Genomic DNA, 17,626 nt, shown 5'->3' with positions numbered 1-17,626 from the left:
GCGATCAGGCGCACCACGCGACGACGGCCGCGCCGACAGTCAGCGTGAGCGCCGCGTCAGCATCGGACGGTACGGTGCTGCCGTCTGTCGCGGCGGTGCTGCCCCCTGCGCCAACGATGGCGGCGCGGCCGCGGCCGCTGGTGAGCGTGGCCGGTGCGACGGTGCTGCCAGCCGCCCCGACCGCAGCGGCGACAGCCGCGAGCACGGCAGGACCGGAGCACAGGAGCACGATGGGGATGGTGGGGGCCACGCCCACCGCGGCGGCGTCACCGCCGCCCAGTCTGCCGCCGACGGCCGCATCACCGGGCTCGACGGTCCGAGCCCCGCCCACAATGGCAGGAGCTCCGCCCACGGCGGGTGGCGCTCCGCTCTCAACTGGCGGCACTGTGCCCCCGATGGGACGGACCTTGCCGCCGCGTCCTTTCAGGCCACCGTTTCCGGTGACGGGTCGTTTCCGGCGGCCGCCGAGCGGCCCGCGCGTCCCCCGACCCCACCCCCCGTTTGCCCCGCCACACCCCTCGTTCGCCCCACCCCGTCCCTCGTTCGCCCCGCCCCGTCCCTCGCTCACCCCGCCCCGCTTGCGCGCGCCGATGCCGCACTCACCCGTGCAGGCTCCGCCCACGGTCCAACCGACGGGCAGCGTGCCGCCAACGCCATCTGTGTTCGACCGGCTGAAGGCGAACCGCCGGAAGTACCCGGCTGAGCAGTATCGGGTATTCCCCGGCGGTTATGTCAGACTTTCAACATATTCGTCGCTATCAGGATGAGCTGTGTGAGGATTGTTTATAAGCCGGTAACAGCACCATGATAATCACTACTTCTGGCTACTTGCGGATTGGCGGTCATCGGAGGCCTTCTGATGACCTTGGTCTAATGGCGGTCGTCTGAGACCTGTCACCCGGCCTGTTCATGAACACGATCCGTGCGTACAATCAAGTTAGGTTGTCAGTCACATCAGCTGGTCATTTGCTGACTGGTATTCGGAGTAAGTTAATATTGTCCGCTCATAATATTTATACTTGTATCTCCACACGAACAATTCCTTAGTATATCCCCTAAGGGCCTCACCGGTCTGAACTAATGCAATAACACATGTGTTTTCAAAGTCATATGATGGGTGCAACATGTCAGTAGCGTCGCAAAATATTTGTGAAGCGACTGACTGATCGCGCAGTACGTTTCATTGCATTTCTGGTTTCGTGTGCATTCTTGTTCCACAGCTAGACGGTTGAAGCAGTGAAAGTATTTATCTGCGCGGTTGATCTGCGGTATGTGTCAGTGCTGGTGCGTGCAGGATGTGTTCTGTCAGTGTGTGTTCAAAGGGTGCGTGATATATGTTTGCCTCGTACCCTACCGTGTTATGAATACACGAGTGGTTTAACTACGATATAAATCGCTTTTCATCGTACCAAACCTCCATCCATTTCGTCGCTTTGGAAACCTGTCAAGCTAACGAAATATTTCAAACATTTTTGTAAGAAATTTATCAAACGAAGCACGTAACAGCATAGCAAAAACATCAAACATTAACCATAACTATGGCAGAATACAACTCGACGAAGCAAGGAAGACTGGGTTTGTCGGCCAGGAGGAAGACATTTCCGGCACACCAACCGTTGTTATCTTACTGGGGACCAATTGAGCTCAACATCATCTAATTGCTTCGGTGAATTCTGACCAGCAAAATACGCAAAATACGGCATGGAGAGAATAAACGGTCATCTCTGTTCCGTCGCAACCCAGTGAACAATAGCACAACACACGCGGTGAGACAGCGAAAAGGTACTGGCCATACTGTGGAATTCACGTTTGATCATTACAATTCCTCAAGTCCGCAATTTAAGCACACACTTTAAATTAATGGATTTCTGGGATCACAGCCGTCTGAGTGAGGCATGTTTTCTGGGCAATCCCGGCGTTAAGGAACTCCCAACGCAGCCAAGCTGGAACCGCTGCTCCGTGCATTTCCAGACGTGTGCGGCGTCGCGCCAAACCAGGGCCACGGCACATCCCTGACCGCCACACTCAAGCGATAGCTCTCTCGCACCGGTGGTCGGCTCGTGTGGGGTGGACACCGCCGGCACCGGCAGACCCAGCCCGATGCAGGGGAGTGGTGGACACCGCCGACCGGCCGCCGGGGGGGGGGGGGGGGGGGGGGAAGGGGGGGAGGTAGTAACCGCACCTCTCGACAGGAGCGACCGCAGACATCGCGCACTGTCACCTCTCCGGGGGCCCATTGTTCAGGGCGGGCCAATAGCTTACTGTTTTTCAATCGCACTGTGTAACCTTCAGAGCTATGAACTAGCCGGTATGACCGATTTACCTCCTCGGTTTTCCCCCACTCACCAATGACTATAAGTTAAATCCTTTATTGATGTGGACCTCCTGTCATCCGCCTAAGCACACGGCATGACTCATGCGCAAACCGCAGTTCCACACAGTGAAGCTTGCCGGCGGCGGTGAGCGCTCCTCGCTCGCCGCGGCGCTGGGCCGCGCGGGTAGGCCGCCAGAGGTAAGCACGGTTACAGGAGCGGCGGGGCGCGCCAAGACCGGTGACTCACTCCGCCGGCTGACGTGTCCCCCCCCCCGCCCCCCGGCTGGAGGGAGTGCCGGGAGGAGCGCGCGGAGTCTGCGTCACGGTAGTCCGAGATGTCAGATTAAAGCGGATTGGTTGGGGCCTGAGGGGCCGGCCGACACCACAGGAAAGAGCTTTGATGGAGTTCGCGCAGTTTTCCTTCCAGTAACTTGTTAAAATTCCGCTTAAGTGCATAGCAAAACCTGTATTATCTACTTCCTCCGTGTCTTGGGCTGTACAAGAGAGAAACAGTCAAACCCAGGGCCGCATCTTAACGCGGAGACGCCGGCCACAGTTTCAGAAGCCACGAGCCAGCACTACCAGGTGTCTGCCCAAAACGATACGGACGCGCGGCATGGTGTGCTGTAACGCTCAACAGCGTTTTTCCGTCCGATAACACGTGCACAGACCGAAGGGTATCTGGCAGCACGTATCGTTGCCCGGCATTGCACAAAAGAATGCCTGCAGAAATAGTTCCCCCCGTCAGTAGGAAAACGTCATGACACAAACCCCAACAGGCGCCTTTTGAACGCCACTACAACACCGTGCCCACCACGGCCACTTTTCTCATAATAAAGCTAGACCCGGCGAGCTTACAGTCCCGTCCAAGGTCACAATGAGGCGACAGCACAGCTCACAAAAGGTCACAAAAGGTCAGCCGGTCACCGGCCAGGTCCTGAACAGCTCCCGTCGCTCGGCGTAAAAACAGGCGAACGGAGACCCACCCAGATGTAACGTCAGAGCGAGCTGAACACGGCCACAAAACACTCCGTTCAGACAGCCAGTTTTGATGCCTGGTCAGGCCCGCCGGCCCGGCATATCACGGTTCGGCGAGTGCGGACGGCCGGGCCGGTCTTCGCAACGTCAGCTCTATCACGCTACGCCGCGTCACACGGCGTGACGTTATCCCCGTCACGCGCGGGCGACGTGACGCGCGTCACACCGCGACTGACCACCCGCGTCACCAAAACGGCGCGCCGCGCGACGGCGACACCATCACGAAGGTCACAACCGAATGACACCGCGCGCGCGGGCCGCGTCACACCGAGTGACGTCACACCAGGTGACGTCACCGCTGGGAGGGCCGCATTAGATCACTTGCGGCGGCGCGCGCCGCCACCACCGTAACAGCAGGCTCCCGGCCACGTCACGAGGCGTCACGAAGCGCCACGAAGCGTCACGGAGCGCACCGGGCAGCTCACCGGGCGTCGGGGCCGGCCGGCGCGGCCGGCGGCGGGAAGCCGGGGCTCACAGGGAGCCCACCCCCGTTGCTGGCGGCCAGCTGTTGTTGCTGCTGTTGCTGCTGCTGCTGCTGTTGCTGCTGTTGCTGCTGTTGCTGCTGTTGTTGCTGTTGCTGCTGCTGTTCCTTGGCGGTCAGTCGGTCGATGAGCTCCTGAAGCGGAGCCAGCTCTCGCCGGTCGATCAGGTTGAACTCCTGTCGGTCAGCCGATGCTGCAAGGTTAGGAGCGAGCAGCAGAAGTCCCGGTTCGAATCCCGTCACTGAAAACCTCTGCCATCCGCGCCTTTTCCGAGGGGTTTGCGGTGTCCATGTGCTAAGCAGTTGAGTGCATTGGTAACTAATGCTGGAGCACGTTATCGCGGCAGGTTCACAGACTACAGGGGAAAATGCGCGGTGCAAACAGTTGCTGACCTATCACGCCCTGGATTGAAAGAGTGATCCTGGTTTGCACACCGTGCACCGCACACATACGCTTCAGTGGAGTCATTCTCCCACACGGAGCAGGAGGTTCGGTCCACGTGGTCACAACAGCTGCACGCATCATCAAACGATCCGACGACACACGTGGCTTAAACAGCCCGCGCACTGCACCTGCGCAGCGGACGGACCACATCCATATACGAGCACAACGTCACATCTCAGCACCATCACACGAACACACGCCTGCATGACGAGAACATCCTCCCAGCGTGAGCACAGGCCATGACCAACAACGCTGAACATGCACGCGACCACGACGGCGCAACGAGGTTGGTCTTCCGCAGCCATGTGCTTGGTGACTTCATGACGGCGGGTCGCGGTCGGTCATGAGTCAGAGTCTTGTGCTTGGTGACTTCACGACGGCGGGTCGCGGTTGGTCATGAGTCATAGTCTTGTGCTTGGTGACTTCACGACGGCGGGTCGCGGTCGGTCATGAGTCGGAGTCATGTGCTTGGTGACTTCACGACGGCGGGTCGCGGTTGGTCATGAGTCAGAGTGGCACGTACTGCGTGCGGTCGTTCACAGTCGACGAGGAAACGGCGAAGCGCGTCGCCAGGTCATCAGACGCGCTAGTTTTGTACTCCACGTCTACCGCCTTCTGGGTTCAGCTTCTTCAGCTTCCCTCACGGGAGGCGGGAAGGTCCCCGCTCAGGGAGCCACGCAAAATCAGTGCACCACCACGCACCACCCTGGTGCCCGCACCTCCTGACCCACCTGCACGAAGAAGATGAAGTGCTTGAAGCTGGTGTTGAGGTGCGCCTCCTCGCGCAGCTTCACCACCTCGTGGAAGTGCTGGTGGTAGATGTGGGCGTATACGCGGAACAGTCGCTTCAAAATCGTCTTGGCGATCTGCGAGAAGTTCTTGGGAAACGGCACGCCTGCTCGAGAGAGGGGAGGAGGGGCGTCAGAGGGTGTGAGGGGCATCAGAGGGGAGGAGGGGCGTCCGAGGGTGTGAGGGGCATCAGAGGGGAGGAGGGGCGTCAGAGGGCGCGAGGGGCGTCTTCTCAGTGGGTAGAGCGGCCGCGGCGGGTGACAGGCGGGCAGAAAAACACACGGCGACGGCGGACGAAGAGATGAGGGAGGATGGACGATCAGGAAGCGGGAACAAAACGCAGACGAGCGGAAGTCAGAAATAAAACAAGGCGCCATAGACAATAAAAAGGCAACAAGCACGCGCGGAATAAAAAAACAAAACAAAAACGAAATGTACAGACAGGCTGACAGATACATATGTGACCATACACTTATGCACAGGTGGCTGACACATACCATTTCGTGAGCAGACACCAAGGCTATTCAACATCATGTATGGCAGTCAAATGATTGCGAGCATTAAGCCGCGCCAGCCGGCCAGAACAGAGCGAACATGCCGGGAAGGACCGCCAACCACAGCCCACCGCCCACCTATCTTGCTGGGGAAGGTGGTCTCGTCGTCCAGCTGATCCTGGGCCCACGTCATCAGGTAGTCGATGTACTTGGGTGCCGAGCACTTGATGGGCTTCTTTACGGTCTGGCCGTCCGCCCAGTGGTACTCATACTTTGGACCTGGGGACACGCGTTACGCACGGTGCGTGAGCGGTGCTCAAGCTAGGCGTCCGGGGACACGCATTACGATTACGTTCGGTGCGCGCGTAGTGGTGCTCAAACTTGGAACCCAGGGACATCGGCACTGACTGCGTACTGTGCGCACATTCGCCCCGTGGTATTCATATTTGGAGGCACTGGGACGCGGTAACGGTGCGCCATCCTGCCGTCCACCAGCTGCACTTATAGCCAAGGTCAACGAAGCCAGCATGCCAACTCCGCCCATACGCCACAGAAAAACAAATCATGATCAGGTATGAAAGGACGGGATGTCCACAAAACACAAGCCACTGCTGTTATGCATCGCAGATTGGAAGACACCATGCATGGACTTTACCACCAATGGGTTAGCCTGGTAACTTTCAGGCAGGTAGGTGCTCTGTCTCCGCTGTGTGAAATATAATGAAAGTCACATGAGCCACCGGGAACTCTGTTGGCAATCCAGGAGCTTTCAAAGTGTGATGTTCCCCCAATTGGACGCATTTCAGACAAAAAAATAACAGTCTCGGAATCCTACGTTTCCACCCCACCGACCGTCATCCCCACCTCCCTGTTCTGGAGCGGCATCATGTCCGAGTCCTAGCAGCATCATGTCCTACCTGCTGACATGACAGGACACGTCTCCTCCGTGCAGAACTCGGTGATGGTGCCGTACAGCATGTTGATCTGGTTGAAGAAGTCCACCGCTGCGGAGGCGCGGGCACGCATCAGTGCCGATCAGACGGCGCGGTAGCTCAGTGGGACGACAGATTGGTGGACGCCACAGAGCCAACACCGCCGGGGGCAGCTGGACAGAACCTGGCACAGGGGCGGCTGGCCCTGCGGCGCTGCGGAGTTCTCGCGCGATACACAGACAATAACGGGGCTAGTGGCGAAGCTCTCGCATGGAGCTGCCCCCACCAGCTCGGTGTGTGTCCACCGCCCCAGCTCAACAGTCACTCTTGATCACGTGTCCTCCCAGCCAATCCTCACCAATCGCTCCCCAACTGACCCACCCGATATCCGCTGTTACCCCTGAGGAACTCCCGGCATTGCCCGCACACGCTGTACTCAACTGATCAAGTACTCACTGTAATAATGACAGTGCTCAACACCGAGTTCCTACGCACCATGCCACATCATGCAGCACTTCCCATCAAGCACTCTCTCAGCCAGGTGGAGCACAACACAGCACTGACGGTTCTCATCGCCTGCCGCCCGGGTATTCACTACTGACCCCTGTGTGGCCAGTAAGTACTCAGTGCTGACTTCCGTCTACCACGTCAGCACGCAACACTAAGCTCCTGTCCACACAGCCAATATTGAACCCTGTGCTCCTGTTAACAACGCCAATATTGAACCCTGTGCTCCTGTTAAAAATGCCAATATTGAACCCCATGCTCCTGATCGTACAGCTAATATTTAACACAACACTCATGTCTGTCTAGCCATCACTAATACTATGCTTCTGTTTATGCAGCCAATACTAAACCCTACACTCCTGTTTATGCACCCAATACTCAACACTGAGTTCCTGTTGATGCAGCTAATACTCAAACACTGAGTGCCTGTTTACCAGGCCGGTGTTCCCCGGTGGTCAAACCCTCCCCCCCCCCCAGGCCAGTACTCACTGTTGACGGCCACCCACTCGTTGAGGTCCTCGCCCTCGGGCAGCTGCACGGCCAGGCGCAGGTTGCCCGAGCCGAGCGTGGCCGCCGCGTGCTTCATCAGGTCGTACTGGTGCGTGCCCTCGGCGATGTTCTTCTTCGGCTTGAACGTCTTGTTCGAGCGGCCCCCGCTGCCGACAGCCGGTGACGTGAGGAGTCACATGCGATGCCGGGGGGGGGGGGGGCACCAGGCGGGCGGGCCGGGTGTGGGCGTCACATGGGGTGGAAGCAGGTACAGGTGGACAATAGGGTGGTCATCTGGTGATGGTGATGATGATTTGGACTTTGGGGTGCACCGACTATGTTGGTTACATGGCGCCCATAGGGTGGTCATCTCAATAGTGTCATCTGGATACTGGAAGTTGTACTAAGTATGATTGTGCGCTACAACAACATAATAACCTGAAAAGCTAACACAAGTTTTATAGAAACAACAGCCAGTCTAACCTCCAGTAGGGGAATCACCCACGACTTAACACCCTTCCATTTTATGTGACGTGGAACACAATTAGGGGGTCAGAATAAGACATGTTATGACTTCAAAAATAATGACTGCCCCTGTGACCATTACATAGGGGCGCAGAAGCAGTGCTGACAGCTAGTTCCTGCTTCTGATCAGTGGAAGAAAGCAAGGGGCCATTGGCTCCCAGGCTGACTACTGGGGATCAATGTGGATCTGTTTACATACACAGATGCAACTACATGGTGAAATATATTTCAGGAAGGGGCAACTGCCACTCCTACTACTGCTCTCAAAAAGTGGTGGTGAAGTGGTAGGATGTGGATAGGAGCAAAATAGAGAGGATGAAGAGAAATATGCTCCACAAGGCACACAAAGATGAGAACATATAGGCTAATTTTTGCACAAAAATCACAGTATTGGTAGTCATGAACCAACAACATTATGTTAAAATAACAGTGGGCTTGAATTCAAGTTAGCATATTGTCACAATCTGTGGACTGATGGTGGTAATGGTGGAAATAGGTCATGTTTGGTGTTATTCAGACGAAACTGAAGGTAGAGTATATCAGGCCACCTATCAGCTGTTTGTACTATTTAGGATAGTGCCAGCCCATTCCATGAATCCTCCCAAAACAATGATGGGAAGTGGTATAAGCTGCTCACTACCAAGAACAATTACGAGCCATGCACGTCAAATGACATTGAAACGATGGGCTTGAAATGGAAAAATGTGTTTGTTTGTTGGCAGATGTTCTTTAATGGTTAATGGAAAAGGTGCTGCCATCTTAATTTTACTACAAAAAAACTTCCAACAGTGGCAGGATTATGCAAGAGATACATGATATCAGACATTAGATATCAGACACGAATATCATTGAAGGAACAAGGCACAGGGATTTCTGAGGTGTGTCATTTCGAAGTGAAGATGTAAGAAGTTTTAGTTTCCTACAACACAAATGATATAGCTTATTTACTAACAGTGGTTTACCATGATCTTTAGTAATGATGACTTTCTTCTATAACAATGATAATGGGGCAAATGTACCTAACACTTCAATGTCAGATATAGGTCTGCAATGGCAGTGCAGTGGGATTTACATAACTTTGCTAATACTTAAAAAATGGTAATGCTAGACTGTGGGATACTATCTAAGACAAATTAACCAAGAGTCTCAAATTATTGCACACCAGCAACATTCTGGAATAGCAAGAAAAACAGTCATTGCCCTTTTCACTCATTGCAGCTGTCATTAATCTGCATGTGTTATGACAATCATGATAACTGAGGCAGCTGTGTGGACCTTAAGGTACTTTTGGAACTGCCAGAAAATTCACCATTTTGCACAATAATTCCCTGTGCTGGCAATACCAAAAAAAAAAACACCCACTTCCCTACATTCCAGCTAATTCTCATATGTTGTAAGCTCACTGAACAGACATTAGGTCTAGAGGTGCATAGAAGCATACAGAACAAGGATGATGATGAAATAAAATGCTGAAAAACTTTCCTAGACTAAATATGCATGCTAGATTAGGGCAGGACTGGCATCTGGAACCAGAAGGCCCAAATCCATACTTACAAAAAGAAACTCATGATGATGTGTGGATGTCTCTGCTGCCAAGCGCTGGCCAGACCCCAAATCTTGTAATACCCACAACACTGCTCAACGCTTCAGCCCCAACCTGAAGCCCAGAATGATAATGGAAGGTCGGAGCTGATCCTATTGTCCAGCCAACAAAGACGCCGAATGTGTTGGCCCTCTAAAGATTCGTTACTTTCAGAAGTCGACTCTCTCAGACGTCAACAATCAATTCGGCGACTAGCTTGAACTGTTGGAAAAGTGCTTGAATAAGGCCACAATGGAAATTCCCTCTCACAAGGCAGGGTAATCCCCTATTCTCGCGGGGTTAGCGCGACACCCATCCACAGAACGGTACGCAACTTGCTCCCGCTGCAGTTTGTTGTCCTCATTCTCGCGTCGGCTCCAATCAAGAGTGATGAAAAAGATTTCAGCTGATCATCAGCATGGTGTCATACATCGTTGCCAGAAAAATTACAGAACCACTGTATTTTGATAAACATTGATACAAATCTGTTAATTAATTAAAAAATCATACTTTTCAATCAGTTAGATCTATGTTGAAGGCTGGAAAGTATTGAATCAAATGTTAAATTGGTGATTTGTTTCGTGAGGGACATAACAACGAAGGCCAGCTGTAGAAATATCTCACCAATGACGCACATATATTGCTGTATGAACTACCTATGTCTAGAAACGGTTCACGCACTTCCCGAACAAAGTTTAAGGATTAGATGTGGCAAAATGATCAGGCCAAACTGACGGCATAGCGTTGTTTACGGTAGCGCAAACCATAATTGTTATAAACTAGGGCACGTTTTATTAAACTGGATGTCAAGGGTTCACATGCTAGGATGCATAAGTGCCGCATTTGTGACAAAACATTGCATCGCTGTTCGCGTGTGATATCGCCATTCGCCAAATATTGGGGCGCTGGTTAGTTGCGCGATATCGCAAATCTTTGCGATCGGGAGCAATTTTTGCTCTATTCTATGGTTCGAGGGCTAAGAGTTCTGGGTTTCGTCTCTGTATGGCAATGTGATGTTCCGTATTATCACTGAGCATACATGTAAAGGATGATTCTTCTGACGTCTGGAATTTACAACCCGTCATGTTCCAAGGTTTGAAGTAGCGATTCCTGGAACAGAAATCAAATCGCCTGAAATGGCTGAATCTCACCTGCAGCTATATGCATGGGTATGTAAGGTGTATGTTATCACCGTGTATGGGAGATTGTGCATCTGCAGTGCATAGTTTTCTTTGGGAATATTTTGCTGTATCTGGGCATGACCACAGTCTAGTCTGCAAAAGTATCTTTGTCACAAGTCACAACTCCTCAAATTGCGATTGACCAGCCAACAAGGTTATTGGGCCTGATATGATCCTGCCTCGAGTGGGACAACCAGCTCTCTGCTTGGGGCAAGGGCCACTAATATTAATGTTGGAAGAGGGGTCTCCAATGTTTTCCTTTTCCACTTTGCCTGCACTGACTGCTGATTGCCTCTAGTTTTCTGTTTAAGAAGGGGCTAAATCCCATGAAATTGTACCATCCAATGTTATGCATTGCACTCACTTTCAAATAATTTGCAGGATGCAAAAGTGATGAAGCATGTTGTGATGCAAATGATGGAAGTTTCAAAGTAGCCATGCTAAATATCATATGGTGTATACATGTTTTCAGATTGTCAATTTGTTCAGTATGGGCAGCCAAAGTTGGCACAAGCAAAAAGTGCTATGCTTGCACATTCAAGCACTTGAATTTTATTTGTGGATTTCTGCCACTAGATGCTGTGGGAATAGTTGCATGATAGACTGGACAGAATAAGATGCCAGCAATTAAGGCAACTGTGATGCACTTGAGACATGTCTGGCCTATGTGGTCTTTGGGATGCCCCAGCTCATATTCATTATTTCTTCTTTGTTTCTGTTTTCACTGCAGTATATTCTGAGGTTCCACCTAACCTTCACCCTAGTTCAGTACCTGCTCCAAGGTGCCAGGGCCACTCTCAGATATTGTCAGCAGCCCTTTTTAAGGAATTCCTGCCCCAAGATTACCAAAACCTGTCACAACTATGATTTCTTGCCTGGACCCTGCCCCTATGATATCTTTTGAAAGTCTGTCATGTTTTGCAGGCTGAATCACTGGTGGAATATGTGGCAGGGGTGTAGTTTCCTATTCTGTTTAGGGGGGGGGGGGGGGAGGAGAGAACTTGGGGGCTCCAGCACTTTTAACTGGGGCTGTGGCTACTCTCCCCACTTTGAAAATAAAGTGAACCAAATCCATAGGGTAACCCATTGGTTGGCAAAGTTGAGTGCAGGTTACACCATTTTTTTTTTTTTGCTGCATGGCCCCAAACTGATTTTGTGAAACAATGCCCCCAGTCTGTAGAGTCATTGTATGTTTGATGCAGGTTTGATTTTTGTTAAGAATGTGTGATGAAGTCAACTTTTTGTGTTTGAGATGCCAAAGTGTACCAAACCAGGCACAAACTCTCTTTATTGCTATTTCTGGTAACTCTGATGATCAAAAAGCATCCGTCTTATTTCAGGGGGCTAATTCACACATGCAGACGGGCACTGGCCTGGCGGACGTTGAACAGCTGCTAGAGCCCGTCGCAGTTCCTCTCCACAACATAGAACCAATAGACAGCAGCATCATCGACACCGTGCTCTCGTCTGCCACGGACCGCGCCTCATCGGCGGATAGCAGAGCCACCTCACCTGCAGATGGCAGCACCCTTGCATCGCTAGATGGCAGCACCGAGCTGTTGCCGGAGCACGCCAGCGTGGCAGTGACTGGCGGCGGCGGCCACTCCCTGCTGCTGCTCGCCGGCCGGGTCTTCTCGTGCGGCCTCAACGACAGCGGTCAGCTGGCGCGACCGTCGGAGGGTGCCGCCGATGGTCTCTTCAGACCGGTGGACGTCGGTGAGCGTCCCTAGCCGGCAGAGGCACCGTCGGGCCGTCAGAGGCACTATTGGGCCGTCAGGGGCATTGCCGGGCCGTCAGAGGCTCCGCCGGGCCTTCAGAGGCACTGCTGGGCCGTCAGAGGCGCCGCCGGCCTCCTTTTGGTTGCACTGATTAAACTGATACTCCTTGCTAGATGGTTTGGATGAGTGTTTTTCACTGCTTTTCTTTGGAACAAATTGCTCTATAGTAAATGATCACGAACCTCGCGTGACCCGACGTGTGACCTGGCCCCATGTGACCCGACCCAGGGTGACCTGACCCAGAGTGACCAGGCACAGCTTGACCTGACCCAGCGTGACTTGACCCAGCGTGACCTGGCCCAGTGTGACCTGACCCCACACGACCTGCCCATGCCACCAGGTGAGCGGGTGGTGGCGGTGTCGTGCGGCTGGGACCACAGCCTGTTGCTGACGGCTGACGGCAGCGTGTACAGCGCCGGCAGCAACAGGTTCGGCCAGTGCGGCCTGGACCAGAGCCACAGTGAGTCGGCTGACGGTCGGTGGGGCTCGTCCGGCGCGCGCCGCCTCACACAGAGCTGGCCGCACAGAGGTCCGTTGTCGGCCGCTCGTCCGGCGCGCGCCGCCTCACACACAGCGGGCCGTACAGAGGTCCGTTGTCGGCGGCCCGTCCGGCACGCGCCGCCTCACTCACAGTTGGCCGTACAGGGGTCCGCTGTCGGCGGCTCGTCCGGCGCGCGCGGCCTCACTCGCAGCTGGCCGGACAGAGGCCCGCAGTCGGCGACTCCTGGCCGTTGGGGTCGGCGCGTGGTGGGATGACCCAATCCTGGGGCATCGCTGGCGACTGTGTCTGTGTTCACGAGCGGGCGTAGCTCCGGACGGAAGCCAGACCACTTTGCCAGAAATCTTTTTGTGTTGACTTCCTAGAAGAGTCGCGATTTCTGCTGTAGACGGTGTCCTTGTGCGTTGATAATGCCGCTCTGTGAAGACAGGGCCCGCTTCGTGCAGGCCGGTCTTAACCTAGTGGATTGATTCTCCACTCGATATGGGGCAGCACTTTACCCCTGTTGTGCGCCTGTTGAATAGAGACACATTCATGTGTGGCTCACGTCTGCCCTCAATGCGGAACAGATTTCACCTTGATCCCATTTTGTAGCCAACATTTTGTGAGCCGGCATGTAAGGAGTGTGAGCTGACAGAACAGGTCAACAGAGATGATAATTGTGTACTCTGGTATGCCTCCCACCATCCCCTTCTATGGACAAGGTCCGTTTCCAGCGACCATTCTCGTACCTCCCCACGTGTTCATGGAAGAGACCCAGTACGTGCAGCTCCCGTCCAATGTCTTCAGTTGTGCCTTGCAGGCCTCCGCGCGGGGTGCGCTGCTCCCCTCCCCGCCGCACCGTTCCCCTCCCCCTTCTCGCCGCCGTACCGTGCCTTCCTCTCTGGCAGAGTGTGTCCCTGACCCGGTGCGGCTGCCGCTGACGGGCGTGTGCAGGGTAGCAGCCTCCCTCCCTCCCCGCTGTACCGTACCCCCCTCTCCGGCAGAGTGTGTCCCTGACCCGGTGCGACTGCCGCTGACGGGCGTGTGTCAGGTGGCGGCCGGTCTCCGGCACTCGGCCGCCGTCACCGTCGATGGCTGCCTCCACCTCTGGGGCGACAACAGCCGGGGACAGACCGGTGCGTACAGCCTGGCGCGCGACAGATGGCAGCACCGGTATGACACCTGGAACGAGATGTCCCTTTTTGTTGTTTTTTTGTCGTCTTTTGTTTGCTTTTGCCCTTTCCTATAAGTATTTCTGTTTCTATTGTGATTTCCTAGTTTGTTGACGTTTTGTCTTCATCTTTTGATATTGCGATGGATTATAGTTGTTCTGTCACTATCTGCAAAACGTTAAGGCCGTTATTTTTGTGAGTACACCTGAACTGCGTGCTTGTGTCCAGGCGCGGCCCCGGACCGGGTGATCTGGTCGCCTCGTCGGCTGGCCGGTGCGTCGGCGGTGCGGGAGGTGGCCTGCGGCCAGCGGCACACCATGCTTATCTCGGAGATGGACGGCCGGCGCCGGCTCTACGGTCAGCCGGAGAGACGCCCCCCCCGCCCCCTCCCTCCAGAGTCACGAGCGCGGGTGGTGTGCGTGCTTTTTCTCAGTCCAGGGGCAGGCAATGGAATCACTGTTATCCTTGTGTGTTTTGGGGCGTTACTCGTGGCGTGGCTTAAGTAGAACGCCGTTGAAGTTCTGTAAATCTGAATGGCTCGGGCTCTAAACGCTCCGAAAGGAAGAACGTCGCCCGCTGCCGTTGTGCCGATGACGTGAGATGTATGTCACACTTCGCATCTCTGGCTCGCTCCGCCAGTGATGCGCGCCGCCGCCCCGTCGATGACGTCACGAACGGCGCCATGTTGCCAGGCCTGGGAGACAACAGCCGGGGCCAGGTGCTCGGCGGACAGGCCTCGCAGAAACCCGGCCGTCTGTCCGACCTCTCATTGGTCGAACTGCCCGATGACGTCACGCCCCAGCGGGTGCTCTGCGGTTGGACCCACACGCTGCTGCATTGCGGTGAGGAGGGGGGGGGGGGGGTCTGACACTGGGGAGAAAGGGCAACAGGAGACGGTCGGTGGTCTGGGGAAACGGATCAGCGCACTCGAAAATTTCGGAGGGGTTTCTCTGTCTTGTATAGGGTGTTTTCTCCGTGGAAAGTTTAGAGTACTGGAGTATATTTTCTCAACATTTGTGGTCCATCGTTTCATTGTTCTAAATGTTGAATGATGAAGCTGCCCATCGATCAGTAGTTGCCATGGTCATTGTCATTGGCTGCATTGGCATGTCGTGGTCCGTGCTACCATGTCTTGACACCAGGTACATATGCAACGGAAAAGTGAAAACCTGCATGATGCGAGAAATGAAACGACAGGCACGGGGTGATTGATTTTGCCACTGCCAATGCCAGCATAATGTTAGCTGCGATTGCCATTGTTATTGTGTATGTTCAGAGGCATTTCCTATTTAATTTGAATTTCAGCAACAGTTTTTGTGACAGTATCCCTACATAACACCTGCAGAGAAAGTTTCGCGATGGATGATTGGCATTTGTGCACCTGCTGTACCTACAACACGTATTTGTATTAACAGTAGGTGACGGTGTACCTAGGTACTGACGTACCTACAACACGTATTAACAGTAGTAACTTGTATTAACAGTAGATGACGGTGTACTTGCCGCATTAAATATAGACGACATTGCGTGTTCAGCCAGGACGCCGTGCCCCAAACCCAATCTTGGTCCCCCCCCCCTCCAACGCGGACCAGATGTGCGCCCACCTCACCGGCCGCCGCCGTCTCCAGCCGACGGCTCGGTGCGCGGCTGGGGACGGGCCGACTACGGTCAGCTGAGCCTGCCGGCGGCGGCCGCGCGTCAGCTGGCGGCCGGCTCCGAGCACGCGCTCGCGCTCGCCGCCGCCGGCCGCCTGCTCACCTGGGGCTGGAACGAGCACGGCAACTGCGGCACCGGTGACGTCAGCGATGTGACGTCACCGGCTGACATGACGCGCCGGCTGGCCGGCCGGCCGGTGGCCGTCGGCGCCGGCTACGGCTGCTCGTTCGCGGTGTGTGTGGTGGACGGCGGGAAGAGCTGATGGCCAGGCTGGGTGGCTGGTCACTGTGCCGCGAGTAATGCTGCTGCGGCGCCCCAGAGACCTGGAGTGAGCTGCGGCTTTGATGAGAGTTGTGGTGGCGTTTTTGTGCGTCATGATATATTATGATGATATATTATGATAACATATTAGGATGATATATTATGGAAATATGTTATGATAATGTGCTATGTGCCACTGCGTGTTTGATACTGCCCTCATTCTTCTGTTAATTGATAATTGATGAGCAAACGTAACATTTCTCTACGAGTTCTGGGAACAATATATGAACCGTGCCAGGAACACCCACCCGACTGATAGACGACAGTTGATCCTCGCACGCAATAAGTGCTCAGCTGAGCAGCATTCCCTGAACACGAAACAACGCAGCGCTACGTCAGATCACTAACTTGTGACGTCATCGATCAAGGCTTGCGCAGTGATATCCCCTGACGCAGGCTGTGTGCCCGCAGGACCCTTTCTTGGCGTGGAATTATGACGTCATCGATGACGGTTTGCGCGGTGATATTTGCCTCACACAGGCTGCTTATGCATACACCCTTTTTGTTATGGATTGCACTCATGAAGGTCATTGGTTGGTACGGCTGTTTGCCGGTCAGCTGTTGCCGCACTGCACGAGGTCACACGGGGTCATCAGAGGTCATGCGAGACCAGGTTAGAAGTGCTGAGGCAAAAGGGTCGTCCACAGATTACGCAACGCATGACGGGGGAGGGGAAAATTGATAGGGTGTAACCGAAGCATTGTAAAGAGAAACGGGGTGATCATGATAAATGGATCGGAGTAAGGGATCATTTTCCAAAACAGTTACTTCAATGCACAAGTCAGCTGGGAGATAAAAAGATATGCGCCACGAGGACAACGCAACAGGACACTCATGACCCTGCATAACATGACCTTAAACCTCGGCCTTAGTTAACGTAATAGCATGATTGTGAAGCACAAGGAGACGTCCGTTCGTTTGGTGTCAGTTATAAAAGTACACAACCATTACCAAATAGCTTGTAAAAGTACACAACCATTACCAAATAGCTTGCGCAAACTGCATTAGCATTGGGAACGCGACGTATGTCCACTCATAGTTTGCAGGCGACACCAAATAGGACTTAGATGGATTTTTTTCGATCCAGTTATTAAATTCGGACATACCGGGAAACAAAGGGGAACGGATTTATTAAGCCCAGGCAGTGACAGTGGCCAAGTATCCCAGGCAGTGCCGGCAATTGGCTTTGATAATTTGGTGAGCTGAGAAGTGAGGTGTAAATGGTTCAAACTATCTGTCTGCTCATAACAATTTGAAACAAATGACATGACAATTGTTGCACACAGATGAGAAAAGGCAAACAAATAACGTGTCAGTTACGCAGTGATATCTATTTCACACACTGATCAAAATAATTCCAGTGACATGCGTCTACACTGTTGCGCCATAAACTGGCTGGGTACGAAAACGAGCATGTACACCACGCGCACAGCGTGGTGGC

The 17,626-nt window shown here is 53.9% G+C and overlaps 2 protein-coding genes across 2 annotated transcripts in view; one reads left to right on the top strand and one right to left on the bottom strand.

The window, feature by feature from the left end:
- Nucleotides 1–2,628: 2,628 nt before the first annotated feature.
- On the bottom strand, nucleotides 2,629–9,964 carry LOC119090143 (MOB kinase activator 1B). The gene is made up of 6 exons (XM_037212940.1): nucleotides 9,569–9,964; nucleotides 7,490–7,656; nucleotides 6,479–6,565; nucleotides 5,700–5,840; nucleotides 5,010–5,173; nucleotides 2,629–4,010 (listed from the first exon to the last, which is right to left on the bottom strand). Exons 1-6 carry the CDS (start codon nucleotides 9,580–9,582, stop codon nucleotides 3,774–3,776), a joined length of 810 nt encoding a protein of 269 aa, XP_037068835.1. The 5' UTR covers nucleotides 9,583–9,964; the 3' UTR covers nucleotides 2,629–3,773.
- Nucleotides 9,965–10,368: 404 nt separating this feature from the next.
- Nucleotides 10,369–17,626, top strand: part of LOC119093417 (secretion-regulating guanine nucleotide exchange factor) — a 7,504-nt gene continuing 246 nt past the window's right edge. Inside the window, exons 1-7 of the mRNA XM_037216375.1 lie at nucleotides 10,369–10,765; nucleotides 12,118–12,493; nucleotides 12,896–13,015; nucleotides 14,041–14,172; nucleotides 14,437–14,565; nucleotides 14,901–15,050; nucleotides 15,837–15,905. Of these exons, the coding sequence (XP_037072270.1) occupies nucleotides 10,733–10,765; nucleotides 12,118–12,493; nucleotides 12,896–13,015; nucleotides 14,041–14,172; nucleotides 14,437–14,565; nucleotides 14,901–15,050; nucleotides 15,837–15,905 (1,009 nt within the window). The 5' untranslated portion in view covers nucleotides 10,369–10,732. The remainder of the gene's footprint in view (nucleotides 10,766–12,117; nucleotides 12,494–12,895; nucleotides 13,016–14,040; nucleotides 14,173–14,436; nucleotides 14,566–14,900; nucleotides 15,051–15,836; nucleotides 15,906–17,626) is intronic.

This window comes from Pollicipes pollicipes, unplaced genomic scaffold (genome assembly GCF_011947565.3).
Source record: "Pollicipes pollicipes isolate AB1234 unplaced genomic scaffold, Ppol_2.1 Scaffold_1600;HRSCAF=1878_pilon_pilon_pilon, whole genome shotgun sequence".
In the NCBI taxonomy this organism is placed as follows: domain Eukaryota; kingdom Metazoa; phylum Arthropoda; class Thecostraca; order Pollicipedomorpha; family Pollicipedidae; genus Pollicipes; species Pollicipes pollicipes.
The sequence above is the reverse complement of the archived record's forward strand: the minus strand, read 5'-3'. Positions and strand labels throughout refer to the sequence as shown.

Bases quoted from the DNA above. Each gene is read 5' to 3' on its own strand.
- LOC119090143 (XM_037212940.1), bottom strand. The intron at 6,566-7,489 runs GTGAGTACTGGC...GCGCCTCCGCAG, and splicing joins CGAGTGGGTGGCCGTCAACA to CGGTGGACTTCTTCAACCAG. The intron at 4,011-5,009 runs GTGGGTCAGGAG...GCTGACCGACAG, and splicing joins ACTTCATCTTCTTCGTGCAG to GAGTTCAACCTGATCGACCG.